A 27,981-nucleotide genomic window follows, 5' to 3' on the forward strand; every position below is an offset into this window, starting at 1 on the left:
TCATGGTTTTAAAACGCGTCTACTAGCGAGGGATTTCCAATCTCACAATCCACCCTTTTGAGTCTCAACGTTCTTGTTGGTATATCGTTTGATGTCTGCCTTCGATATCATTTGTAACCGTCCAAGCTCACGGTTAGTAGATATTGTCTGTTTTGTCCCATTAAGTATCGCTGTCAACCTCACAGTTTTAAAATACGTCTACTAAAGAGAGATTTCCACGTCTTTATAAGGAATATCCTCCAACTAACATGAGATCTCACATGCTTCCTCAATCCTATCTCGATCATTTATCGATAAAAATTTCATTAATTACATGAAATTCTTACGATAATTTTCGGAATAGTTAATTTTCTATGTAAAGACATTTTTTTTTCTAATAAAAAATAATATACACGAGAATGGCAAAATTATTTTCTCACTCTCTTTCTCGTTTTCCACTAAGTTTGTCATGTCGGTCGGTTTTCATGAGAGGAAAAAATATCCCGAATTTTCATTATAAATAATTTTAATTATATAATATTTTAAAATAAAATTATTATCTTTTTTTTTTAACATAAGATATTTATTTTGAATTGCTCAATATTAAAATTAATAAAAGTGTAAGTATTAGTATGATTCCTTATTTTTTATTTTATTATTTGTATATTTGTAAAGAATAATAGTTTAATCATAACTTTATCAAATGGACATAAAATAATGTCTTACCAATACGTAAGACATATTATTATTTTTATATGAAGTTATTTTTTAAAAAAATAATTATGAAGTTATTTTTTTATTAAATTATACAAATATTCGTAGGTTTATTTTTAAAATCATTAATAAATAAGTATATATATATATAGGACAAAATGTATTTTTATTTTAATTTTAAATCAAGATCAAAATAATAAAAAATACCAATGAGCTCGACTGAAATTCTTTTATAATTTTTTTTCAAACAAAATTAGTAATTAAAAAAGTATAAATTATAATAACAAAATTCTAATTTTTAAAATTGTAGAGATTAATTTATAATTTTATCTTAATTAGAAGACTAATTTTTTATTTTAACTAAAAAAAATAATGTAATTTAAAATAGCCTAATATTTGTTGATTAATTTTAAAAATATTATATTTATATATAATATATGTTACGTTAATAACTAAAATCTCATAAGATTCAAATATCAAATTTTCACAAGTCGTCCATCATTTACAAATGTAAAATATTTTTAGTGTGAGATCTCACGTCGGTTGAAAAGGAGAACAAAGTATTCTTTACAAATGCGTTGAAACATCTCTCTAGCAAACGCAGTCTAAGACCTTGAGACTAACGGACTAAAATGGATAATATCGGCTAACAATGAGTTTGAGCTATTACAAATGATATTAGAGTTAGACATCAGGTGGCGGTGTGCCAGCGAGGACACTAAATTTTTAAACCGTGAGACTAATCTTATTTTCGGGTCGATCAAGTTGGTCAAATTGGTCTGATGGACGCAAATTTTGAAAAATTAACAAAAAGGTAAAATAAAGTAATATTTAATAAATATTTGAAAAGAAAAGGAAAAAAAGGTGAAGTACACGTGGACAGCATATTTTAGGGTGAGTGATGATGATGCATAAGCACAAGGCAGTCAAGGACGGACAATAAATGACATGTCAACAGTGGTGGTCCCAGCACTGCCACGACGCTCCACAACCGTACAAAGCAACAACCAAACTCAACTTTGGTTCTTTTGCTTTCTTCCACGTTCAAATACTTTTTATTTTTTAAAATTAAAATTAAGTTTATTAAATTACAACTATTTTTAGAATTACTTATTTTAAAATTTAAATTTCTTTTTAATATTTTTAAAACATTTTAAAAATATTAATTGGTTATAATAATTATTTCTTTTTATTTCATCTTTAATAAATTATTTGCTTGTAATATTTATACATTTAATTTTTAAAAACAAAAATATATTTTTTCTTCAATCATGATTTTAAATTTCAAGCCAAAATTTGAAAATTAAAAAAAAAATTGTATTATTTTATTAATGGTGTGAATAATAAATAATTGACTTATTTAATATCTTTTAAATTTTAAATAGCATATAGATATTAAATTAAAAATTTATGATCATATAAAAATTAAAAATTAGCTTAATTAAATATATTAATTATTTTTTAAAAATGCCGATAAATAAAATTGAAAATTAGTCATTTTCTTTGCCTAACCTACTAGTGTTTCAATAAAGAAAAATCGAGGCAATTAATGTTTTTAAAAAATTCCCACTTATGAACCGAACGTGGGACTTACCACCAATATCAATCAAATGATGGGCTCCGTTGGGTAGCACAGATTTGACCGCAAACGGACTTGGGGACCATTTTTCAAACGTTTGTATCAAGTTTTTCATACCAATTCAGTATCCGTCTCTGTAGATATTTCTAGATCACGAGATACATAATGTTCTTTGCAACACTGGAATCGGTTTCTGTCATTTTCGGAAAGTGAACGGACAGCTGCTCTTTTGCCTTCTCACAATGTTCTTGAACTTAAACAAAGTGTGAATGGCACTTCGAAGTACTTCACGATTAGGGTCGTCGTGGGAAACTTCCATCCGTTCTCGAAGCGGGTTCGAAATGACCTGCCTCTTACGGTGGTTAACTATCAAGTATTTATGTATATTTGCTAACCATGATGTGGCCTTTCTTGGGCCTATGTATGGTAATAACTTTCATATCGTTTGAACATGGGTTTGTGACATTAAAGGGAGTATGCCTTATATTTCCACCTAAAACTTCTATGGCTCTCATTCAGAGAGATATCTTACTACTAAGGAGTGTTCGGGAAGTAGAAATAAGGTCATGTGAGAAAGAGAAAAGAGAGAAGTTGTGGATTCACGATGTGAGATCCCACATTGGTTGGAGAGAGAAATGATCATTCCTTAAAAAGGTATAGAACCCTCCCTCGCATACGCATTTTAAAACCGTGCGGCTGACGACGATACGTAATGGGTCAAAGCAGACAATATCTACTAGCAGTGGGATTGGACTGTTACACATGGTATCAAAACCAAACAACATCTACCGCATTCCTTATAAAGAAGTGAAAGTCTCTCACTAGCAGACGTGTTTTAAAACTGTGTGGCTGACGACGATATGTAATGGGTCAAAGCAAAAAATATCGACTAACAGTAGACTTGGGCTGTTACACACTGTGAGTCTAGAAAGTCATCAACCGGGACAAACAAGGTCCATTCGAGCTATGAAGAGGGAAATCTCAAAAGCCCATCTCATTTAAATGCATAGATAACTCATTACTCAACCTACGCCAAATCTTATTCACTACTCCAATTTCTTCACAATGAAAGAGTAAACAAACCTAAGAATATCAGCCAACATAAAGGATAGTCAGAAGAAATGCAAGTGTTTTGTGTGCTTGGAACAAACTCTATATCAGATAAGAAGAAGAAGCTTAAAAAACTTCGGGGTTTCATCAAGCTTTGATGACATTCATTCTACGGTATCAACACCAAACATAACAGAGCAGAGTTAGTGAAAAAGCATCTCGTCGAGAATTGTTAGGAGGGAGTCCCACGTTTGCTAATTAAGAGAATGATCATGAGTTTATAAGTAAAAATGAGGCCTTTGGGAAAATAAAAAATAAAGTCATAAGAGTTTATACTCAAAGTGGACAATATCATACCATTGTGGAGGGTCATGGTACCAAAGTCATGCCCTTAACTCAATCACGTCAATAGGATTCTCAAATGTCAAACAAAGAAGTTGTGACCCTCGAAAATGTAGTCAAAAGTGACTCCAGTGTCGAATAAATGGTGTACTTTATTCGAGAGCTCTAGAGAATGGAGTCAAGCCTCAATTAAAGAAAGGTTGTTCGAGGCTCCATAGGCCTTTGGCCTCAGGGGAGCTCTATTGTATACTTTGTTCGAGGGAATGATTGTTGGGAGGGAGTCCGATTATGGGTTTATAAGGAATACATCTCCATTGGTATGAGTCATGAGAGCTTATGTACAAAGTGGACAATATCATACCATTGCAGAGGTTCGTGGTTCCTAACACATCACCCAATGAACTTCCAGGGCTCTCGACACGGGCAAACAATCTATAGAACAGATCCTATTCAAGTAAGGTCGATACTCACACGCGAGCGAGGCAATGTTGCAATCATCAAAATCCTACTTGAGACACAATAACAAAAACAACAGAACTTCTCCATCAACATATGACAATCAATAGAACATTACAGTAAAACCTCACCACCAATCAGATATACAGACATGACTGATCTTGACTATGTACAAGATTCAGAACAAAAAGGTTTAAATGTTCTTCTTTGTACAACAGCTCGTTTCATATCCCCTAAACCATTAGAAAACAAATTGAGTTTTCCTTTCCTTTCCTTTCCCTTCCCCTACCTCATGCATCTAAATTTTCCATTTGAATGCTACTTTTAAGAGGCACATACTCACCAAGATATCCACCCAAATGATCAACCAAATCAAGCATATCAATGCCCTGATGGTGGACGCTCTTGCAGACATAGTAAAAAACACTCTGAACCAGCAATCCCACCAAGTTTACAATCACCAAAACGCCAACCAAAAACCCACCAACAATAATCCTCACAAAAACCCCATATCCAACCCTATTACGCACCACCACAGCCCCAAATATGACACTAATTGTAGCACAAATCGCAAAATAAGCAAAAACAAGCACCGCCGCCAATCGGGTTTTCCCCTTAAGCAATTCATAGCTCTTTTTCATGGCGGCAAATCCATAAATCGGTTCAAGCACAGACACAACGCTGGCCAAATGCCACAAGGCGGTGATGTAAACATGAACAACAAGAAACAGGATGACGATAACGAAAATGCAGAAGAAGAACAAAAGGTAATTGTGGGTATCGATTGCGAGGAGGAGGAGTAGCAAGAAGGCGAAGAAAATGGAGTTATAGAGAATCATGAGGAGAGAAACCCAGATGAAAGTGATGAAGAGGCGTTTGAAGACTTTGGGAATGGCGGAGAGAGTGGCGGAATAGGAGACGGATTTGGAAGTGTAGAGAGAGGCGACGGTGAAGACGACGGCGGCGGTGGAGAGAAGGGAGAAAGCGAAGAGGAATATAAGGTAGGAGAATTGAAAGGAGAGGAGCTTGGCCCATCTATGGCGGGTTTGAAGGGGATCGGCGGAAGGGTTTTGGATGTGGAGGAGAAGGGGGTGGGTGAAGAGGGAGTGGGCGAGAATGGCGAAGGAAAGGGGGAAGATGAGGGTGAGAGTGATGAGGTAGAAGGTCTTGGGAGAGAGCTTAGGGATGATAATGGATTCTCTGAGAATCTCTGGAATGGTTAAGAATTGAAGCTCTTCCGGGGCTACATCCATGGCGTTTTTCAGGTAGAAATCTACAGTGGGAGAGGAAGGAGAAGAAGGATTTGATTGGAAGAAAAATGGGGGAAGATGGATAAGCTTAGAACTGACATGGAACACAAATTCTTTCAATTTAAAAAAAAAAATCAAAATAAAATTAGGATAAACTACAAAAGTTGAACTTGATTTCTATTTGTTCGTTAGATTTTCACAACTTAATACTCTAATTTTTGGTTAAATTATAAAATTAATTCATATAGTTCATATAATTTTAAAGGTTAAAATTAGAGGCGTTCATACCCGAACAACTTAGACTATACAATCCAAACCAAAAAGATTGGAATGAGAGATACAATCCAAACCAAAAAGATTGGAATGAGAGTTAGATTATTTTTCGGTTGAGTTGAGTTAGGGTTGGGATGAGAGTTAGATTGTTTTTCTTTGCAACTTTTTATTGGTCAACAAGACTAACCTAAAATATGGTTAAGAGTTATAAAGTTAGTATTTATAGTTTGAAAGAAAGTTTTAATTTAGTATCTACTATTATAAAAATTAGACTTTTTTGTCCTTATAATGTTGGTTATAGCAATAACATTTTTCACGGCTCGAGATGAAGAGAGGTTTCTGGTTAAACGAATCGAACTAAGAATTTCAGCATGTTTCGCTGTGTAGCTGGATAGGGTTACAAAAACCATAAGAAAGATGGTGATTTTGAGAAGAAACTCTTTGATAGCCTCTTCTTGTTTTGTTCGACCGGAGTCCTTGATGGATGTCGATAATCGAATTTGGATGTGTCTAGCATAGTTAATCAGCAAAATGAAACTATTACAGAATGCCAATTTTACATACGTACTTTAAGTTACTCATCTAAGGAATGAATAGACAGACTCATCGTATTTTAAGTTGCTCATCTAAGGAATGAATAGACCTTTTAAGTTGCTCATAGTGGAAGGTCATCTAAGAAATGAATAGACCTTTCTAAGGGTGTGTTAGTGGAAGGTCATAATGAATAGACCCTTCTAATGCTTCCACCATACGTTGCTCATCTAAGAAATGAATGACCTTCCACCGATAGTAATTTAAGTTGCTCATCTAAGGAATGAATAAACCTTTCACATTGATAGAAAGGGAAACGAAGCATTTTTTATAAGGGTGTGGAAACCTTTTCCTAGCAAACGCGTTCAAAGACCCTGAGGAAAAAACCCAAAAAAAGAAAATTCAAAGATGATAATATTTACCCTCGGTGGGCTTGGACGGTTACAGAGATTGGGCCTATGGGCAAGCATTCTATGTATAATTCAAAGTGTCCAACAAGGTTACTTATCTAGTGGTTTTATAAATTGTTCACAGCAATCAACTTTACCATGAAACTAGTCTAGACAATTAAAATCTACCAGAAGTTAATCTTAAGAAACATACAAACAAAATCTCAATAGGCACTTCAAATGGCTGGTAACCAACCAATGTTTTCTTTTTGTATATATTCACTGTGGTCATAAATAAATTGACTTAACATATAAATCAAATCCTCAGGTATCGCACAGCCCACAATCTCGCTATTGATGATGATATCTTAAACCAACCTACAATTCCGTCTATCCAGAGGCAGCCCCTTATTCATATATTGCTATGTAATACCACTCGCCTTATACTTAAGTAACTGACTACATCCAGGTAAACGACTCTTCTTACCCTGCTAACTCAGGAAGCAAAACAAAGTAGGGTAAAATTGTCAAGGAAATTTACTTGGGTGCCTGATTCTGTGGTTGATGACCATGTGGTGCTTTTGTCTGGGTAGTCGTAGACATCACACGCAATCGCCTCGCTATGTCTGTGAAAGATGGCCGGGCTACCGGGTCAGGCGACCAACACTGTTCCATCAGCAATATCCAGTCGGGGTCACAGAAGTTTGGTACCGGTGGTCTCAATGTGTTGTTCACTATGCCTCCTGAGTGGAGAAAGAAATCATCAAATTCAGATTTAACCCATTTGAGTTGAAAATAAATAGAATAACAATTATATGATTCAAAAACAAATCCTTCTAGAACTTAATGCAGTATGTAAAACAAAGTAGTATGAAGCAATTCCCAGAGCAACAGGAAATGAAGCAATTCAGAGCAAATTTTCAGTAATCATTTCTATGCATATTATGCGATCCTGCAAGCTTTTTCAGTTGCATAAACTAACCATGTGAGGGGGTCCCTTACCATCATTGACTAACCCTACTACCCAGAGAAGAATTTATGAGTTAAATGAATACCAAGGAAACATAAAAACAGTATTTTTTCCCCTTTTAGCTTCCACACCTATGATTGCTCCATAGTGCATATTTGCATATGGCTCCTCGCCAGTGAGGATCTCCCATAGTACAATGCCAAATGAGAATACGTCAACCTGCCAAGCAGAAGTAAAAAAATTAAAACCAACAGCAATACATGTTTATTGTCCTATTGCTTATTCTGACAATAGAAATGAGTCTCGATATATTACCTTTTCAGAAACCTTGCTGCTGCTACCGTTAAGTAGTTCAGGAGCCATCCATGGAAGGGTCCCTCGGACACCGCCAGTAACTAATGTGTTTCTTTTTATTTTTGACAAGCCAAAATCTCCAACCTTTATAACAAAACAAAGAGAAAAGTAAACAATGCAGGTGAAATACTCATAAATCCACCGCCAACATATAAATTCTCATCAAGTATAGTTGTGTATCAAGTACCTTGCAAATTGGCCGTAAAGGGTCTTTCAAGTTGACAAGCAAGTTGTCGCATTTTAAATCAAAGTGCACAATATTCTTTGAATGCAGATATTCCATTCCAAATGCTGCATCCATTGCAATAATAAGCCTCTTGCGTCGATCCAGGTACCTGGAACACTTGCATCAAATGTGAAGACTAAGAACGAACATAGTTCTCGAACAATTCAAGTGTATGCAAAATAACTTGAAACAAAGAGATTACCGGTCTTTGCTAAGTAAAACATTCCGTAAGGAGCCATTGACCATGAATTCAGTCACTGTGGCCAAAGTCCCACCTGGCCCATCCTGCACCACACCATAAAAGGCCACCACATTTGGATGATGAAGCTTTGAAAGAATCTCAGCTTCACGCCAAAACTCTACAGTCTGAAAGTTACAAATTCAATATGTGAAATTAGAGAATCATGACCAAAAAACAAAAAATTGATTCCTATTTGTTTAAAAATAAGCCAACTAAATAAACAGAAGACTGTCAATTGCTGCTTAAGAAACGATTCCTATTTGTTAGAAGTAGGATTGCTGATACTACACCAACACTTATAACCAGCTCCTCTAAAAGTTAAGTTTGTCGGAATGCCGGTGGGGGGAATTGTTTTCTGGTTCTACAGTTGATAATGAAAATTTGTAACCTTTGGTTTCCCATCCCACTTTTCAGGCAATATAACACCATCAAACCAGTGTCCAACTCACTACTAGAAAAAGCTAATAACCTCTAGGAGATCAATCGAATGGAATTTAACTCACCAATCTTTCTTGCTCTGATGACCTACAGGTGAAACAACTTTTTTTTATCCGTTTAATTGCTACATCTGATCCTCGCCACTTCCCATGATACACTGTACCAAATGTGCCAGAACCCAGTTCTCGTTGCTCTTCAAGGTCTTCATTGTTAATTATCTGCCAAGCCATCCAAAAGACAGTCAACAAATTAATGGAGCGAAAGTAAAACCTTAAATCCTATATGTTCCCTCAAGATCAATAGTACATTAGCTGTCAACTGCGGCCCAAATATAATACCAAACCAGTTTATATCCAAGAAAATAATTAATAACACGATAACAAGGTCAGCAAGGGAAGTATAAGAGAATGTCAACAATTGAAAATGCAATCTCTCTCATAAATTCTATACTTGAATCAGACTTTTCCAATTAAAAAATATTTTGTTTCTCCCTCTCAAAATATACAAAAATAATTCTTTATAGAATAATATTGACTCTACATGATCCAGTTGCTCAGGAGCTCAATTTCTTAGCTTCTACATGTCCTTGTGGCAGAGGATTACAACTAGGGAGCTTCTCAAAGAATAATGGAAGCAATGACAGTGAATAGGGCTACTGCAGAACCTCAAAATAACAGCTCTATATATTACAACAAACAGATAAAACCTGNCAGTAAGTAGGGAATGCTGCATCGCTTTATTCATACTAAAGAACAGAGCAACACACAAAGAAAATATCTGAACTCTTTGGAAAAATCAGAGCTGACAATCATCGTTTAGATAAATACAGGTGAAAATAGCATAATATTTATTGTGCAAGTAGACTTTTCAAATACAGAGAGAGTAAAGTCAAGTCACGCCTGTTCAAAGCCTTAACTTCACAGTATCAAACAAGAATTAACATTTATAACAAATAATCTAATGAAATGTTACCAAAGTGCAAAAGAAAAGGAATGTTCAACTTTTAATTAGTTGCATGTTATAAGGGAATAGGCTGTGAGATTCATACCTGCAACGTACTGATATCAAATTCTTCAAGATAAATATCAGCCAGAGGTACACCAATATCTTGGATATCCAATTTTGCATCCTAAAACAAGAAGATAAATTGGAACATGCAGTGAGAGGAAAGCGATAAGCTGGAGGTACAAATTATAATGGAAAGAATGCAATTGGCAAAAACCACATTCTCAGCATGTTGGCCTTTAGTGTGTTGGGCTTTAGCGCTAGGATCATCCAACTGTATGCTGTCATCGCCCTTAGGCTTTGAAGAAACATAATCTGTATATGGATTTGTAGAGCTGGGTCCAGTGAGCAGACAGGATTCCGGCTGAATGTTGTCACCAAAATTGATTTGAGAATCTCTGTGATAAATCGCACCTACATCTGAATTTGCAAGTGAGGAAGAGAAGCCCAGGTGGTCATCATCCATAAGAGAAGCATCCCTTCCAACAAACTCCTCCTGAGCCAAGTTTCTAAAGTATGACCAACGCTTAGGCTCATGATTCTCCACGTTCAAGCTCAAGCCAGCCCCATTAGCATGCAATGGATTGATGCCAGAAATGCTTTCAAAGTTTCTGGCCCAGGTGGTCATCATCCATAAGAGAAGCATCCCTTCCAACAAACTCCTCCTGAGCCAAGTTTCTAAAGTATGACCAACGCTTAGGCTCATGATTCTCCACGTTCAAGCTCAAGCCAGCCCCATTAGCATGCAATGGATTGATGCCAGAAATGCTTTCAAAGTTTCTGGCCCAGGTGGTCATCATCCATAAGAGAAGCATCCCTTCCAACAAACTCCTCCTGAGCCAAGTTTCTAAAGTATGACCAACGCTTAGGCTCATGATTCTCCACGTTCAAGCTCAAGCCAGCCCCATTAGCATGCAATGGATTGATGCCAGAAATGCTTTCAAAGTTTCTGGCCTTTGAGAATATATCAGAAAGGAAATCACGTGGAAAGCGGTCATTAATATCAATAAGAATGTCCCCATGCTCTGGAGTGTTAATACCAACTCCAGATTCTACTTCAGTAACAGTTTTACCAGGATTCTCTGCCAATGATGAAGGCTCTGTTTGCTCTTGAGTTTCATTTCCTTGGTTCTTATGTGTACTTCCGTCAATCCAGCCTGACTCCAGGGGTCCCATAAGAGATTCCTCCTTACACTTGTCAGAAACTTCTTCACTTGCCCTAAGATGAGCCAAACCTCCTGCTTCCTTCCTATTGGCAGGACTTCTAATATTGGACATATCACTGACCTCAGCCCCATCATGCTCACCTGAAATATTCATCATTTTATTACTGGTATCTGCTAATGTTTTGTACTTTTCAAATGCCTCCAATCCATCTTCTACAGCATGACTATTTCCACGTGGAACATTTGAAGATGAAACAGATTGCTCAGGCTTCAGAGTCGCATTCCCATCCAGCAATGTTTCAGCTGATTCAATAATTGTCTGAGAAAAATTGGAGTTATCCTGAGTTCTAAGAAACTGAGAGCCAAAGGAATCATCAGATTTGGATAAACGGTTCAATTCAGCCTGCTCCCTTGGAATCCTTTCAGAATGAAATACACGTGGAGGTAAAATGGGTTCATGGTAGCTAAACCCTGTTTCATCAGCCTCAGAGACACCAAAACCAGAAGTTGGAAGTCCATCAGATGAAAATTTATCACCTTCAGTTCTATTGTTTCCTTCATTACTCACTTCTAGGGGTACTGATTCTTGAGCAGGATCTTGATGCTTCTTGTTGCTTTTTGAAAGCGGAAAACTCGATCCTACATCTGTGTCTAAATTAATTACCTGCACTCCTTTTGAGTTATAGCTCAAAACAGAAGCATCATTTAGGTTTGATGAAACCAAGTATTCATGTTCAAAATTTTCGCTTTCATTAGTTTCATCGATCTTATGGAGAGAGCCTTGCCTTTTAATTTGTGCATCCTTAAATGATGCCTCCTTTTCCAATGATTGAATTTTATCAGGTTCATTCAGCTTCAAAGTTGGAATCTCTGTAATTTTACCCTCCTTTAACGATGCATCTGAATCTTGTGTGTGAAAACCACTGACCGGATTGTCTGTAGCCAAGCCACCCTGTTGATTCACATGTCCTTTGCTGGGAATTGAAGATATATTCTCTACAGGTGCTGCATTGTTAATAAGAACGTACTCACGTTGTGCCTGAATGGATGAAGGAATTGAAGTCTTTCCAACATTTTCAGATAAACTTTGCATGGGGCGGAAAGAAGAGAGTTGGGGAGGCCCAAAATCACCTTGCTGCAACTTTTGTCCTGACAATTGCTGCAAATTGGGCTTGAAACCACTAGATGAATTGGTCCAACTGGTTTGAGAGGACGGAGAAAATGAAGGTGCAGAAATGGTCAGAGATGATTTGATGTTGTCAGACAATTCTGGAGCAACTTGACCACTCTCTGATCCAACGTTAAGGGCAAGCAACTCATCTAAATTGTTTCCTGAAGTATTGGCCAAGGGCGTGGAGTTCCTTCTTGAACTGAGGTCCATACCATTTACAGCTACTACATATTCAAACTCTGTATCACCCTCTGCACTTCTGACACCAATTTGAGCATCCTCTAAATCAGAAATAGAAAACAAGAACATTCTTGGCTTTGTTGAGCCCCCATATTCTGTTACATTACATTCCTCCATCATGTTTTGCAAGTCCTCATCACAAGATACAGAAACCAATGCATCAAGATCCTCACCAGGTAACTGATATTTAATAGTATGAACTTGATCGTAAATTGTTGATGTTTTCTGCAGCAGATTCAACCAAGAAATATCCTTGGTTATACGGATAATACGTGTTTCCCCTCCAACATACCTAAGTTTTCCATCACAAGGGCGAGGCATGACTTTACCACCAAAACTGCACATGAATTTCACCTTTCTTGATGAGCTATCAGATGCTCCTGAAGATGTAGAACCATGAAGTGGAATGACATCATTTCTTGATGAGGCTCTTGGGACAAACCTCCTTGAATTATATATACTCTTTTCTTCATGTGAAAAGCCCCCTCTTTCAAAATGTTGAACATGATCTTTTTCTACAGGGTTGAGCATGGGAATGCTAGATCCACTCTCGGAACTTGGATGGGGAAGTCCTACAATGCCTTTTAAATCCATGTACCCAGTTGTAACACCTGGGTCAGGACTATTGGTGAGAATAAATTGATGCTTGGCATTCACCCTTTCCCGCATAAATTCAAGTGCAAATTCCTCGCCAGTTTGAATGGAGTAGTTGTGGACAGGACTAGCTCCAACTGGCATATTATATTCAGGGGGTCGAATGTTGGAGCTGATGTTGCTTGATGGATCGTGGAAAGATCTTTGAATTGTCGACCCAAGTCCCTGATTTCTTGCTTCCAAATTAGCATGTCGAACTTGTTCATAATTGCTATGTTGATCTATGGTACCTCTTTTCACATTTCTTTCCATCTAGGTATACCTGATGGGCACAAACTCGACTGAAAATCCCATGAATAAGAGAGACTGCAGTATCAGCAAAAGCATGCACTTGAAGTAACAGATATCTTCAGGTTCAGTTGATCATCTTGCAGATGGTAAGATTGCCCAACAATGGAAGGCTCAGCCCTCAACTGAAAACCTGAGGTTCATGTATTCAAAAGTCATAAAAACGTATGGTGGAATAATCAACTTTCAGACAGCATAGAGGAGATGAAAATTCAGCTTCCTCGATTCATTCCAGGAGGCCATGCCCTAGATTTACACAGCTTTATTGAAAGAACAATTCTGGTTACAAATAAATATAAAATACAGAAATAACATAACCAATAATGCATGTGTATATGATGGCACATATATACAATATCTAATATAACATAGTGAAGATAAAGAAATCTATCTTCATATCATATATATGTCAGTAACTTAGTTTCCATTGGGCAATGATGGTTGTGATAGTCGGTGCACTGCAATAGTATACGAGCAATGGCTGGAGAATGCTAGAGGAACGTTCAGGAACATAGTTAACTTTCTCTAGCATCCAAAACACTAGGGCTGCTGGGGCTTTGGTGAATGAAATGAAGAGTTTTGTTCTGAAACTTGAGAGGGATCGAGCTCATGGCTCCGCAGTTTAAATAGTGCAGACACATAATAGAAAACCAAAGTGTTCAGTAAGCACAAACAAGGCTAATAAGGTGCTTTTCAGGGTATAACTGAACTCCGAAACTCCCAATTTTGGGAGAAATCTATATTTTAGCTACTGAATGAGGTTCCATTTCATCGTGCAGTCTGCACCTCGAGTGGAATGTATATTTATCTCTAAGAAATTTATTCATATAGGAGAACTCTGGCAACAAGATTCTTCTCGGTAATAAATTACAATCTGTAAATGAGCACCAATATGCATGAAAGACAAGCCCAACATTTCATAACGCCCATTCGAATCTTTAGAAGACCAGAACAGTAACATACGGAAAAACGAGAGATTATTAGACCTAACAAGCCTTCAGTTATACAACGAATCAGGAAAAACTTGAACATAAACCCAATTCAGTAGGCTAATACGATAGTACCGAAGTTTGCCAACGCTAGCTTAGTTTGCATAGCATCAGGCGTCTCCTTTATCGCCTGGAATGCACATAAAATAGACTCGATTCTTCAACTCTAGCTATCAACCAGCTGAATTGACCCAAGAAATGTATCAAATAACAATATCTAATATCGAATCGCATGTCAGATTAAAGAACCGGACATCATGAATCGAATCACAAATCAGAATAAGAGAACGCATAATTAGTTTGCTTCGAGAAAGATCGAGCTAACATTTTCACTCGTGAGCACCGTGCCGGAAAACAAAAAAACATCGTTTCAAGAACTCACCATGCAGATCCCAAAGCAACAATGGAGTGTGAGATTTGAATTCGTCTGCAAATCAAGAAGGTCTGGTCTGAGTTCACGACAGTGTGCGCCTTTGTACTTTATCCTCCCACGCTCGAAGCCTCGACTTTTTTTTTTTTCTTTTTTTTCTATTTTATATAATAATCGAATTTTTTGACAATTACAAACAAAAATAAATAAATAAATAATAATAATAACTCGTCTTTATCTTGTCTTAGAAAAAAATAAAAAATAAAAAATAAAAAGTAATAATAATAACTTTTGTCTTTATTGTCCAGTTGTCATGAACTGTTAAATATATAAACAATTATTCTTGAACGGTCCAAACACACAGCTAATAGATATTGTCTATATTTTTTCTAGTATGTATCACCGTCGACCTCATAATTTTAAAACGCGTATGCTAGTAAGAAGTTTTCACTCTTATAAATAATGTTTCGTTCTCTGCTATAACTGAGATGGAATTTCACAATCCACCACTTGGGGCCAGCATCCTTGCAGGCACACCGCTCATTGTCGGGATCTAATACCATTTTAAAACCTTAAGGAGATGCGTTTGAAGGGAAAATAAAAAAAATGACATCTTATACCTACGGGTTAGAGTTATTACTGTTCTCTTTTTTTTTTTTAATTAAATTATAAAATTATTTATGTCTATTCAATTCTTAATTTTGAAATAATATTAAATTAGTATTAGTTCGTTTATTTATTTGTGTCTCATACATCTCTAAAATTTTAAAATACGTAAATAAATTTATATGGTTGTTTAATATGTTTTATAATTTTCAAATTTATATATAATTAATTGATTCAACGTTTTAAAAAAATATCATAATTTATTAATAATTTTTAATAAAACTCAAATAAAAAAATAAGACTGTTAACACCAAATAATTATGAATTTATCAAACAAAATTGAAATTTTAAATATTTTTTAAAATATGTGAATTAAATAAAAAAAATTAAAAGTTTAATGAGGTCATTTATTAAAATTTATGAATCGAATAAATACAAATTTAAAAAATTAATTAATATATATATAATTTATACTATATGGTACATAATTCCGTACATTAATTTTATTATATGAAAGGGACAAAATAAATAAATATCTTAATAAATAGTCATTGTCACGTGATTTAGACAGGAATTTCAATTAAACATTTTTTTTTTTCTGTTTATTATCATTTTTTAAATCCAAACATTTATTATACATTTAGATATTAAGGAATATAATCTAGAGCTAAATTATGATATATTAATTCATATCCTTACCGTTTTTAAATTATATTATAAATTTTATATAATAATTATTATTTTACTATATCCATTTTAATTTAATAATTTCGACTAAATTAATAAAAATACTTTAAATTTTACAGATTGTCTAAAAAAACATCCTTAAACGTTCAAAAATTTCAACAATACCCTTAAACATTTAACAAAATACCAAAACTAAAAATAACGGGTTACCATTAATAATTTGTCTTAAAAAATAATCTTTAATTTTTTAAAATAGTTTAAAAATAACCTTGAGTGTTTAAAAGTTTTATTAATGTTTTTAATTAAAAAAAAAAACTTCAAAAATATTTTTAATTATTTTAAAAATTACCGTTAATACCCATTTTAAAAATACTTCAAAATTATAGTTAAAAAGTTTAGAGATGGTTTATGAGATATTAATAAACTGTTTTTATCATCGTACAAATTTTATACGGGTAAAGAAGGTTAATACTATTTTTAAAATTACATGCGTATTATTTAAATATAATCTATTAAGAGGGTATTTTTTATTTTTTTATTTTAATTCAAGGGTATTAATTAATCTTTTTAACCTTCTGGTCGAGCACTTCGTTCCTCTCCCTTTACGAAATAGGTTCTAGGTTCATTAGCTGCTTTACCTCCTTTCGGGAAGGGCATATCGGTGAACAATCACTTCCTTTCCTCCCTCTCGGTCTCGCAGCTTCGCTCATTCGCCTTGTAAACTCGGTCTCACACAACAGATTCCCTGAAACTAATAGAGTGGCTTCCTTCGTGAAGCAAAGCAGCTCGACTTGAAAAAGGGAGATGAAGACAGAGTTCTAGAATAGTTCAACGGTCGGGTATTTTTGGAATTGTATTAAAAGCATATTTTTTTAGATTTAATTTAATTTAGTGTTACATTTACAATCTAAAATATTATATGTATCAAAATTCTAAAATATTATATTTATCAAAATTTTGTGAGCCGCTTAGAAAAAGTTGCCATCTTTAGGCGCACCACTTAATTTATTGGCGGCGATAACCCTAAACCCTGCGCCTGCGGCCCCGCCATCATTCACAGTGGACTGTACCGGTAGCGTATCGCTCTCCTCCGAAGCGTTTCAATTTTTTCAACGAGCGCGGCTAACGCACCCAGGATTCGGTACTACTCTACTTTAGATTATTATATATATCCAGGTTTGAGATTTGTTGTAATCTCTCATTTTTCATTTATGGGCTTCTGTTTCTTTCGTTGAGACGCTTAGAGACATGAAATTTATCGCGGGCTGCTTCCTTGCATGTGTGATTAGTTTGTTATTTATTTACTTTTGGTTTATGTAATGGTGAGGATTCGTCAGCTTGGATGTCACTGATAACGCTCTAATTGAGTTCAAGACTTGTTTATTTTAATCTGTTTGTGGGTTCTGAAATTGAATGTATTCCTGAATTAAATGTTGCGGAATTGTGTGCTATGAATTGAAAAATATTAATAATGAAGTAAACTAATTCCCAACTTGACTTGGGTTCATTAGTTTAAGTGCCCTGTTCTCAATTTGTTCATCTGTGTTCTGTTTGAAGTCAAAGAATAATTTCCCCCCTTTTTGGCACCTTTAACTTTCTGAATTCAGGGAACCATGGAACACGTTCTGTGGTGGTTTTCTTTTTGGTTCTTAGCTTTTCTTAGTTCTTACTCGACCTCAATCCTCATGCCCATATCAGTTATCTTTAGATGCTCTGGTTTTTGTTATGATCTACAGTGCCAAGTAGGCGTCATTCGAGGACAAACGAAACTCTCGATGTTATCTTTTCTTTGTTTTTTGTGTTTGTCTATTTCTATATGAACTTTTGGTTGTAGGATAAGTTTGATTAGTGGCTTGTTTCAGCTATTGTCGAAACTATTGGAACTATACTGAGCTTTAATGGGTCATTGGTCAAGGTTTAAATTGCTGATGATTTTGATGATAAATTCCATACTTGTAATGTATTGAAGGAAAAAATATGTAACGGGTCAAGCCCACCACTCACCGATATTGTCTTCTTTGGGTTTTCCTTTTCGGGCTTTCCTTCAAGGTTTTTAAAACGTAGGGAGAGGTTTCCACACCCTTATAAAGAATGCTTTGTTATCCTCCCAACCAATAAAATGAGTCCAGTTATATTGGTATTATTTTTTATGTTTGCTATAATATGGGAATTACTGATTAAACGTTGGGTATAAATGTCAATCCACAGTTTACCAATGAGAGTGTTCTTGATATGTTCTAGTTAGTGGGAAGTAGACAAAGGAAGCACTAGCGGCTTGACAAGGCTGACGGGAGAAAAGAATTGATATCAAGAAACCCACCGACAAAGGAAGAATTGATCGTGATGTTCAGCCCTGGTACTGCTCGTTCTCCTGCTACGCCTATCACTGCTATTTCATTTGGAGAACCTCGTGCTCGGTCCTTCCTTAAGGAAGCCACTCCATCGCCTCTTCTTGTAATGTTCAATTCACCAATTTTTCTATTTTATTTTCTTTGAAGTGTTGGTACTAACAATCCCATATCGTGGGTTTCTTAATCTTCCTCTTATTAATTTTCTTTTTATCTAAACGTTGCCCCTAAGCAGTCTTTATTCACCCGTGCCTCCCTCCACGCCCACTCTGTGCCACGACCGTGCTCTACTCTCAAAGCCATGGCTGATGGTGAAGCCGTCACTCTTTCTCCAAAGATCACCGCTTCATCTCCTTCTGGTAGTTTCCTCTTGTTTTTGTATATAGAACAATTATTATCGCGTGTTTTTCTATAGAAAGCTTTGAATTTTGACCGTATGTTGGTAGTGTGCTTTAGAGATGGATGTTAGTGGATAAGTGGCATAAAGACAAGCTTTGTTTGTTTTCACTTGGGAGGAGTTGTAAATCTCTACAAAAGGGAAAGCTACTATCATTTATGAACTCAGAAGATTTCAAAATTCTCCTTGAGCTTAGATTTCGATTTTTCTTGTTTTATGACGTAATTTGACTCTTCAATTCATTTTTTCTTTTTAATAGGGACCTTTTCATAGTGAGTTGGTTGTATCAATTTGACAGTATCGGCTATAATGTTCAGTTTCAGGAAAGAAGCTAGCTCTGATATCCTTGTCAGACAAGAAAAATCTTGCATTTCTAGGAAATGGGCTTCAAGAATTAGGGTAAGCCCTTCAAGAATTATTATACAATTTTGTTTAAGCTCTTTGCTTGATGATTTAATCTCTTTTGAAATTCCCAACATGCCATCTATAACTGCCTTTTTTTTAAAAAAAAAAAAATTCTTAGTTCTAAGTTATGACACCATATGCTTTCTTCTTTGCACCTCTTTCCTCTAGAGTGTGCCTTAAGCTTGAACAACCTTGAATATTTTATCACGCCTCATATCATATAAAATTGCAGCTACACGATTGTTTCAACTGGAGGAACTGCATCTACATTGGAAACTTCTGGGGTAAGCGTTACTAAGGTGGAGGAGCTGACAAGTTTCCCTGAAATGGTATGCTGCCTTTTCTCGTGTTATTCATATTCTGAATGAAACAAGCACCCTGTTATTTTATGTTGTGCCTCGGAGAGGAGGTTTGGGGCTGGATGCAGCGTTTTGGTCAGTTCACCATTTTGCTTAGGTTCCAGAAACTTATTTTAAAATTATACGTAGCATGAAAATTTGAAAGTGAATCTCTTCGTAAACTTGGTGGAGTAATTACAAGAAATACAAGAAATTAGAATAGATTTGAATATGCCTGTTTTTTTTACTGATGTAATCGATTTGGTGGAGTAATTTTCTCTGTGGTGGCAGCTTGATGGTCGTGTAAAAACTTTGCATCCTTCTATACATGGGGGTATTCTTGCTAGAAGGGACCAAAAGCATCATATGGACGCCCTTGATAAACATGGAATTGGTTAGTTTATTTTTGTCTTTTATTTACTCTGTGATCAATCTCTCGAAGTCTTATGCGACTCCTAAATTTCATCTGCAAAGCATGATCTTAGTTTCTGCATAATGTTTCCTGAAATAGTTCCTCAACAGGCACATTTGATGTTGTCGTGGTAAACTTGTACCCCTTCTATGATAAAGTCACCTCATCTCAAAAAATAGACTTTGAAGATGGAATCGAGAACATTGATATTGGTGGCCCGGCCATGATCAGAGCTGCTGCAAAGGTAGGAAAATTCAGAACTCACTGTTTTTGACAATCAAAATGTATCTTGTAAACTTGGTCTAGATGCATATAAATTGTTCGAGCATTCACAGATTTATTTATTTATTATTATTTTTTTTTTAATAAAAAAAGCAACAGACTACAAACTGGCTGAAAGACCATCTCTAATGTGTGTGTGTGTGTGTGTGTGCATACTATGCTCTTGAGAGCATGATAATCTCTTAGTTTAGATTAATTCAATTTCGTGATGTGTATTGATATGTGCACTAACATGCATGTGCAGAACCACAAGGATGTCTTAGTGGTCGTTGATACCGAAGACTATCCTGCACTGCTTGATTTCTTGAAAGGAAATGAGGATGATCAACAATTTCGTAGAAAGCTTGCTTGGAAGGCATTTCAACATGTAGCTTCTTACGATTCTGCAGTCTCAGAATGGCTGTGGAAGCAGACTGTTGGAGGTAAATCCCCCTGTTTCATCTGCGCTAAATGCATAACCACTTGGATTGGTAAAAACTTATGCTATCATTTGGTTCCAGATAAAGTTCAGAGTATGCATTTGTTAATGAAGTATGAAGGGAAAAACATTTGTTTATTAGAACATTCGATATTATTGTGTTATTCTGGTGGAATATTAGATTAAAATAGTCCTCTGTGTTTGTTGGAAGATAAATTTCCTCCCAGCTTAACCGTGCCACTTTCCCTCAAAAGTTCTCTTCGCTACGGTGAAAATCCTCATCAGAAGGCGGCCTTTTATGTTGATAAGAGTATCTCTGAAGTCAATACAGGTGGTATTGCAACAGCCATCCAACACCATGGAAAGGTGAGCAAGTATCCCTCTTCACAATTCATCTGTGGGTTCATCTTCGGATAGTATTTCTAAATTCAGAATGGTAGTACAAGTAACAAAGTTGAAATTTCATGTTGAAGCCTTTTCTGTTGTCTGTTTTCCATGATGATCATGGAAAAGCTTCATTAGCTTAGCATCCAAACCATTATGCTTCTTCTAAGCATTCGTAAGGATTTACCATGATACATTTTTTAGGCTTTTATTGAAAGTCTTCATTCTTGCTCACAAGTTTCATAATCCACCACATTACATTTCATTTATCTTTTACCTTGTATGCCATTCAAGTTTCAATTGTGTGCAAACTTTTGTTGTGTGCAGGAGATGTCTTATAATAACTACTTAGATGCGGATGCAGCTTGGAATTGTGTGTCAGAGTTTAGGAATCCTACTTGTGTAGTTGTGAAACACACAAATCCATGTGGTGTAGCTTCACGTGATGATATTCTGGAAGCATATAGACTAGCTGTGAAGGCTGACCCCGTGAGTGCATTTGGTGGCATTGTAGCCTTCAACGTAGAAGTTGATGAGGTTAGTGTGTTTTATGTTCATAAAAGACGATTGGACTTGAATCCATGAGATTTCTATGTTAACTTTTGGAGCAATTGATTCCAAGGTGCTGTGAGCCAGACCAAAACCTACGCTACCGAAACATCAAACTAACTTTTCGCCTACGGAGATGTATTTACGCTTATGTTATGTTGGGATATTTGTGTAAGATCCCACATCGGTTGGAGAGGAGAACAAAGCATTCCTTACAAGGGTGTGGAAACCTCTCCCTAACGGACATGTTTTAAAACCTTGAGGGGAAACCCAGAAGGAAAAGCCGAAAGAGGACAATATCTGCTAGCGGTAGGCTTGAGCTATTACAAATGGTATCAGAGCCAGACACCGAGTGGTGTGCCAGCGAGGATATTGAGTCCCCAAGGGTGGTGGGATTGTGAGATCTCACATCGGTTGGAGAGGAGAACGAAGCATTCCTTATAAGGGTGTAGAAACTTTTCCTTAACGGACGCGTTTTAAAACCTTAAGGGGAAGTCCGGAAGGGATAGCCCAAAGAGGACAATATCTGCTAGCGGTGGGCTTGAGCTATTACAAATGGTAACAGATCCAGACACCGAGCGGTGTGTCAACGAGGACGTTGGGCCTCCCAGGGGAATGGATTGTGAGATCCTACATCGGTTGGAGAGAGGAACTAATCATTCCTTATAAGGGTGTGGAATCCTCTCCCTAACAAACGCGTTTTAAAATCTTGAGAGGAAGTCTGAAAGGGAAAGTCCAAAAAGAATAATATCTGCTATCGATGCAATCAATGGGCTATTACAGTTAGATAATTAGATGAATGAAGTAGCAAAGTAGCGTCAATGCTTTACTCTTATTGCATTCAGGTTCTTGCAAGGGAAATTCGGGAGTTCAGAAGCCCTACAGATGGGGAAACACGGATGTTTTATGAGATTGTTGTTGCACCCAAGTACACAGAGAAGGGGCTTGAGATCTTGCGTGGGAAATCAAAGACTCTGCGAATTCTTGAGGCAAACAAAAATGAGAAAGGAAAACTCTCACTCAGGCAAGTTGGTGGGGGGTGGTTAGCACAAGATTCTGACGACTTGGTTCCCCAAGATATACAATTTAACGTAGTTTCTGGAAAGGCCCCTCAAGAGAGCGAGCTTCAAGATGCAGAGTTTGCATGGTTGTGCGTCAAGCATGTTAAGAGCAATGCCATTGTGATAGCAAAGGTTGGTATTTTCTAACTAAAATTTTCTCGACACGTTTGGATCCCGTCGCGAAATTTCTTATTCCTGTCTATTTTCGCAGAATAACTGTATGTTGGGTATGGGAAGCGGGCAACCAAATCGTCTCGAAAGTTTGAGGATAGCCTTGAGGAAAGCTGGGGACGAGGTCAAAGGAGCTGCTTTGGCTAGTGACGCATTCTTCCCATTTGGTAAGCTGGGGACGAGGTCGAAGTTACTAACGTGCATATGAAAATGAACATTTTTTAACTTTATATGTCTGAAATACTTCCAAATTTTGCCTGCTCTGCCACGGAATGCGTCGTGACCGTTGCAATCTCTATAGTAGTCATCTTGTCATTGTGACAATGCTTCTGAAACTCATCTTATCATACAATTTTTGCCAGCTTGGAATGATGCAGTGGAAGAAGCATGCCAGAGTGGAGTAGGTGTTATTGCAGAGCCCGGGGGCAGCATTCGAGATCCTGATGCTATCGACTGCTGCAACAAGTATGGCGTGTCCCTCGTCTTCACCAACGTGAGGCATTTCAGGCATTGATGATGCTCGTCAGCTCCTGAGATTTTAAAGCTTGGTTTGGACACCACACAGAATATGAAGATGTTCTTCCTTAATAAAGAGATTGGCGTGGTTGTAAAATAGGTTAACATGTATCCTATAACTTAACAATAAAAAACGCCTCTGAATTATCTTGGAAGTATGTTCCTTTTCAATCCCCAACTTCGGAATGAGTCCAGTTTGATGCCCTTTCTCTTTATACATGTGTTTTTAAGAGTGGTTTGATACACAGATCTCTGAATTTTGCCTATCATGTGTTGAAGTTGCATGAGCCCTAAAAGTAATCAGTGATGTTATGGGAGGTAAAAAACAGGAGTATCCAACCTGAAAAAAGATTTACATCCTCATTATATAATGTATTCTTTCCAACAATGGAGAAGCCAATGAAAATGATAACGGGTTCTGGTACAGGCTAAACATTGCCCTTAACGATTCTTCTCAGATTCGTTGCATTTAGGCCTATTGTCTTGTTTATTTTCATACCGACTTGTTTGTTGACCACGCCAAGGATCTTAGTGATGTCTATTAGATTATTGTCGTTATGGATGTGTTGGAGGTGGTGTTCTTCCCCCACTCGTTTCATTTAGGCCTATCGTTGTTGACCACGCCTAGGATCTCAGTGATGTTTGTCAGATTATCGTTGTGGATGTGTTGAAGGTGTTCTTCCCACACTCGTTGCATTTAGGCCTATCGTCTTGTGGCCTGACCACACCTAGGATCTCAGTGATATCTATCAGATTGTTGTTGTGGCTGTGTTGGAGGGGTTCTTCCCACACTCGTTGCATTTAGGCCTATCGTCCTGTGGCCTATTTGTTAACCACGCCTAGGATCTCAGTGATGTCCGCCATATTGTCATCGAGGCTGTGTTGGAGGTGGATCGTGACTTTTATCAAAGTGTTGTAGAAGAACTAGCAAGCAAGTAGAGGCCACGTGAGACAATAAGATGAAGAGAAATACCCAGAGCTGTTCATGAATGCAAGTACTTTCGGGGTCGAAAGTCCTTTTAGGGGGTGTAATGCAACGGTTTGGAATTGAAATAAAAGAAACGACATAGCAAATACAAAGTCTTAATCCAAATATTTTAAAACTAAGTCGGATTCATTAACTAACAAGATTCAAGAATCGCTCGAGTTCTGGAAAAATGGCCCTCTAAGAATACATGAAAAGGAAAAACAGCACTTCAGGTATAAGTTCGTTCGTTTGACTATTGAGACAGAAATAGAACCAAAGATTATGGTTCAAGAGATGGCCATTTAGCGAGAAAATCATGATATTATTATAAGAAACATGAATCCAAAAAAGCAATGGATGAACGAAAGCATACATTCATTCCAAGATGACTTTTGCACCGAGTGCCTTCATCTTTTCAATCAATTGTTCACCCTCTTCCTTTGACAATCCCTTCTTCAACACTGATGGCGTTTTCTCCACTAGATCCTTTGCTTCTTTAAGCCCTAAATCCGTGAAACTTCTTACCTCCTTTATAATTTTAATCTTTGCAGCTGCTTCGTAAGACTCTAATTTCAATTCATAAACAGTCTTTTCTGGCTTCTTCTCCTCCTTGGAAGCTGCTGCTGATGCCTTCATACCCATACCAGCTAATCCGGCAGCTCCTGGTTTCATAACTCCAACCACTGGCATGTCTGTCATTCCTAATTTTTTCCTCAAAATGGAAGATAATTCAGCAACTTCAACTAATGTGAGTCCTGATATTTCATCCACAAGCCTAAAAACACGATCAGTTGGAGGACTGCGATGCTGTGTTGGATCGAAATTTGCTGGATCGTAATCAGCTGGAAGCCTTCTCTGGTCAATTTCCACTTCCTCCTCTTCCTCCTCTATCCGAGCAGGTTGAGCGTAATTTCTACGTAATCCATTTAAGTTGAAGGCAACCACAGGGGAACGAACGATGTTTGTAAACACACCGGGTAGGAGATGCCTTGTTCTTAAAACTAAGTGCATTTCTCAAGTTGTTAATGAACTTTCCTCCTAAGGTAGCAAGTTATTAGTTCAAACCCATTTTTGGCTTCCGTAAGGGCAATTCAGTGGCCTGGATAGAAAAAGAACAATTTCAGTCAATACACTAATCAACATTTGCACGTACTGAGAAGGGAGAACCATAGACTAGATGTCAGTCAAGAAGAAAAATACATTTTTTTTCCCCGCCCCAAGGCTCAGATCTTTGGAGACATCAAGAGTTTTTTGCATTAAATTCACCCAAAGATTCGAACATGCGACCTCTAGGTCGGTTTTACTCACATAGTGAGCCTTAACCAAAAGGGCTGCCCCTTGGAGAATCAAGAAGACAAGTAATTTGTGTTCATTTAAGCCTTCAGATACAAGTGAGATTTTCAATACAAATTATCCAACAAAATGACGAGAGAAACTGCACTACAGAAATATTGGCATCAACCTTGACAACTTCAGCTCAATTAAAGTTTACGTAAATTTACAGTTAGACAAAAGCTCACAGGTAGATCATGGAAAACATTACTTTGTTTATATATAACTAGCGAGTGTTCCACATTATTCCACGAGGAAAAAATGAAGGTCTAATTAATATCAGAACCAATATTTCTACTATATCAGATATGAAGTATTCGACGAACACAAATCAAAGCTAAACATAGCACAACAAGAAAATTTAAACAGAAAAATGCCATCAAACCTTCTTTCTCAACCAAAATCGATATCCTACAATGCGATAAATCTCAAATAGTCCATTCAACCATCTGAACTTCTATCTTTTTTGTGGTTCTTTCCCAACATTGATTGTAAAGCAAAACGCCTCAATAATACTGAATCGAAGATAAATTTATCCCAACACCAATCGAAATAACAGAGTTGCAGAAAGCACAACTGATACAAACCTTACGCTATGAGATGAGAATTAAGCGCTGAGCAAGGGTGACTGAATGCGCAGCCGAAATGAGAGCGAGGCGCTGAGGGAGGTGAAGATTGGTGGACTGGCGACGTTGATGACTGAAGATGAGTAAGCTCCGGAGGAACACTGCTGCAGATCAATGGGCAATTAGGGCTCCCATTTTTTTTTTTTTTTTTTTTAATTTTAATATTTTTTAGATGTGGGCTAAGTGGGCTGGGCCTAGATGATAACGGTGGGCCCATTAATGGACCTTTTGTGTGGGCTAGCACAAGCCCAATTATAAGCCCAACTATAAGCCCAACTGAAGTACACTTGGCTATTTCCTATGACTCGAAAATCTGTTCCTGCTGTGGTTAATGTTTTAGACCATTGGTTGAGACTCTTTTATCATCTCTGGCTCTAATATGGTGCGGGAGGGTTCGCTTACTTCTCGACCGTATGTCAGCCATACTCGAAACAAAATGGTGTGATTGAAAAGAAACAGAGTCATAGCCTAATATCTGAGCTTAAATATAGTGGGGGAGAGTTCTTGATTGTGTTTGTCTATTTACAGACGAGCGGTCTGGTGTCAGAGCCAGTTGATTAGATGATAGCAACTTCACTTATTAGATTAGTATTAACCGACTATTCCAAAAATCAAATAGGATAATAGAAAAATCGAGTCGTTACGATAATGTTGCAAATTCACATACTATAATCATGTTGCGTTCATTCTTCTAGTGATGTTCATGATTGAGAACAAACGCTTTGTTTGCTCAACTCGGCTTAGTTCATAGTGAAATTGTTGTTCATACGTATTCACATTTATCTCTTTTATTTCTTATATGGGTCATGATACTAAAATGCGTCGACAACCTATCCTTATTGACACTCAATACCATGAATTGAGTTCAACCGGTACGAAGTGTTCTTAGGAGCCTAAACCAATTAAACACGTCCAAATTTAGCCAAATGTATGGTATAATTCTTTTGTATCAATATTCAATATGATTTCTGACTTATTTTTCAATCATTGAACTTGTAAAATCTCACATCGGTTCGAGAGGTGAACAAAACATTCCTTAAGGGTGTGAAAACCTCTCCCTAATAGACGCGTTTTAAAACCGTGAGGTTGATGGCTATACGTAACGGGCTAAAGCCGACAATATCTACTAGTAATGAGATTGTACTGTTACAAACGGTATTAGAGCCGGACACCGGGGCGGTGTGTCAGCGAGGACACTGACCCCAAGGAGAGTAAATTGTGAGATCCCACATCAGTCGGAGAGGGAAACAAAGCATTCTTTAGAAGGGTGTGGAAACCTCTCCCTAGCAAACGCATTTTAAGACCGTGAGACTGACGACTATATGTAACAAGCTAAAGGTATTAGAGCTAGACACTGGGCGTTGCGTGCCAGCGAGGATGCTGTGCCACCAATGGGGTGGATGTGAGATCCCGTGTCGATCAGAGATGGGAACGAAGCATTCCTTGTAATAAGGGTGTGTAAACCTCTCCTTAACAGACGCGTTTTAAAACCGTGAGGTTGATGTCTATACGTAACGGGCTAAAGTAGACAATATCTACTAGTAATGAGATTGTACTGTTACAAATAGTATTAGAGCCAGACACCGGGGCGGTGTGTGAGCAAGGACACGGGCTCCCAAAGGGGAAAATTGTGAGATCCCACATCAGTCAGAGATGGGAACAAAACATTTCTTATAAGGTGTGGAAACTTCTCTCTAGCAAACACGTTTTAAGATCGTGAGGCTGACGACTATACGTAGCGGGCTAAAGGTATCAGAGCTAGACAACGGGCGTTGCATGCCAGCGAGGATACTGGGCCACCAAGGGA

General features: G+C 37.0%; 4 protein-coding genes across 5 annotated transcripts; 1 reads left to right on the top strand and 3 right to left on the bottom strand.

The window, feature by feature from the left end:
• Positions 1–4,184: 4,184 nt before the first annotated feature.
• On the bottom strand, positions 4,185–5,471 carry LOC111802546. Its single transcript, XM_023686952.1, has one exon. The coding sequence runs from the start codon at positions 5,371–5,373 to the stop codon at positions 4,411–4,413; it is 963 nt and encodes a 320-aa protein (XP_023542720.1). The 5' UTR covers positions 5,374–5,471; the 3' UTR covers positions 4,185–4,410.
• A 1,303-nt stretch (positions 5,472–6,774) lies between these two features.
• On the bottom strand, positions 6,775–14,825 carry LOC111802158. Its single transcript, XM_023686423.1, has 10 exons — positions 14,688–14,825; positions 10,580–13,449; positions 10,015–10,517; positions 9,841–9,921; positions 8,858–9,010; positions 8,316–8,479; positions 8,075–8,222; positions 7,849–7,971; positions 7,665–7,752; positions 6,775–7,306 (listed from the first exon to the last, which is right to left on the bottom strand). The coding sequence occupies exons 2-10, from the start codon at positions 13,278–13,280 to the stop codon at positions 7,101–7,103; spliced, it is 4,167 nt and encodes a 1,388-aa protein (XP_023542191.1). The 5' UTR covers positions 13,281–13,449; positions 14,688–14,825; the 3' UTR covers positions 6,775–7,100.
• A 2,134-nt stretch (positions 14,826–16,959) lies between these two features.
• LOC111802461 (bifunctional purine biosynthesis protein PurH-like) lies at positions 16,960–23,496 on the top strand. 2 transcript variants are annotated; one of them, XM_023686842.1, is made up of 13 exons: positions 16,960–17,109; positions 18,210–18,422; positions 18,552–18,675; positions 19,031–19,112; positions 19,351–19,447; positions 19,748–19,850; positions 19,979–20,112; positions 20,395–20,572; positions 20,780–20,934; positions 21,280–21,489; positions 22,347–22,694; positions 22,774–22,900; positions 23,096–23,496. In XM_023686842.1, exons 2-13 carry the CDS (start codon positions 18,312–18,314, stop codon positions 23,245–23,247), a joined length of 1,821 nt encoding a protein of 606 aa, XP_023542610.1. In that variant the 5' UTR covers positions 16,960–17,109; positions 18,210–18,311; the 3' UTR covers positions 23,248–23,496. The 2 variants fall into 2 exon arrangements, with proteins under 2 accessions (XP_023542610.1, XP_023542609.1); XM_023686841.1 differs by having other exon boundaries at positions 18,177–18,422; positions 23,096–23,427.
• A 94-nt stretch (positions 23,497–23,590) lies between these two features.
• LOC111802581 (50S ribosomal protein L7/L12-like) lies at positions 23,591–26,307 on the bottom strand. The gene is made up of 3 exons (XM_023687005.1): positions 26,136–26,307; positions 24,590–25,315; positions 23,591–24,173 (listed from the first exon to the last, which is right to left on the bottom strand). The coding sequence occupies exon 2, from the start codon at positions 25,225–25,227 to the stop codon at positions 24,592–24,594; it is 636 nt and encodes a 211-aa protein (XP_023542773.1). The 5' UTR covers positions 25,228–25,315; positions 26,136–26,307; the 3' UTR covers positions 23,591–24,173; positions 24,590–24,591.
• Between the last annotated feature and the right edge of the window lie 1,674 nt (positions 26,308–27,981).

This window comes from Cucurbita pepo, chromosome LG09, assembly GCF_002806865.2.
Source record: "Cucurbita pepo subsp. pepo cultivar mu-cu-16 chromosome LG09, ASM280686v2, whole genome shotgun sequence".
NCBI lineage: Eukaryota > Viridiplantae > Streptophyta > Magnoliopsida > Cucurbitales > Cucurbitaceae > Cucurbita > Cucurbita pepo.

Bases quoted from the DNA above. Each gene is read 5' to 3' on its own strand.
- LOC111802581 (XM_023687005.1), bottom strand. From the start codon at position 25,227: ATGCACTTAGTTTTAAGAACAAGGCATCTCCTACCCGGTGTGTTTACA.
- LOC111802546 (XM_023686952.1), bottom strand. From the start codon at position 5,373: ATGGATGTAGCCCCGGAAGAGCTTCAATTCTTAACCATTCCAGAGATT.
- LOC111802158 (XM_023686423.1), bottom strand. From the start codon at position 13,280: ATGGAAAGAAATGTGAAAAGAGGTACCATAGATCAACATAGCAATTAT. The intron at 9,011-9,840 runs GTATGAATCTCA...ATGGCTTGGCAG, and splicing joins TTGATATCAGTACGTTGCAG to ATAATTAACAATGAAGACCT. The intron at 7,307-7,664 runs GTGTGGAAGCTA...TTCTCCACTCAG, and splicing joins GCACTATGGAGCAATCATAG to GAGGCATAGTGAACAACACA.
- LOC111802461 (XM_023686842.1), top strand. From the start codon at position 18,312: ATGTTCAGCCCTGGTACTGCTCGTTCTCCTGCTACGCCTATCACTGCT. The intron at 19,448-19,747 runs GTATGCTGCCTT...CTGTGGTGGCAG, and splicing joins TGACAAGTTTCCCTGAAATG to CTTGATGGTCGTGTAAAAAC. The intron at 21,490-22,346 runs GTTAGTGTGTTT...TATTGCATTCAG, and splicing joins TCAACGTAGAAGTTGATGAG to GTTCTTGCAAGGGAAATTCG.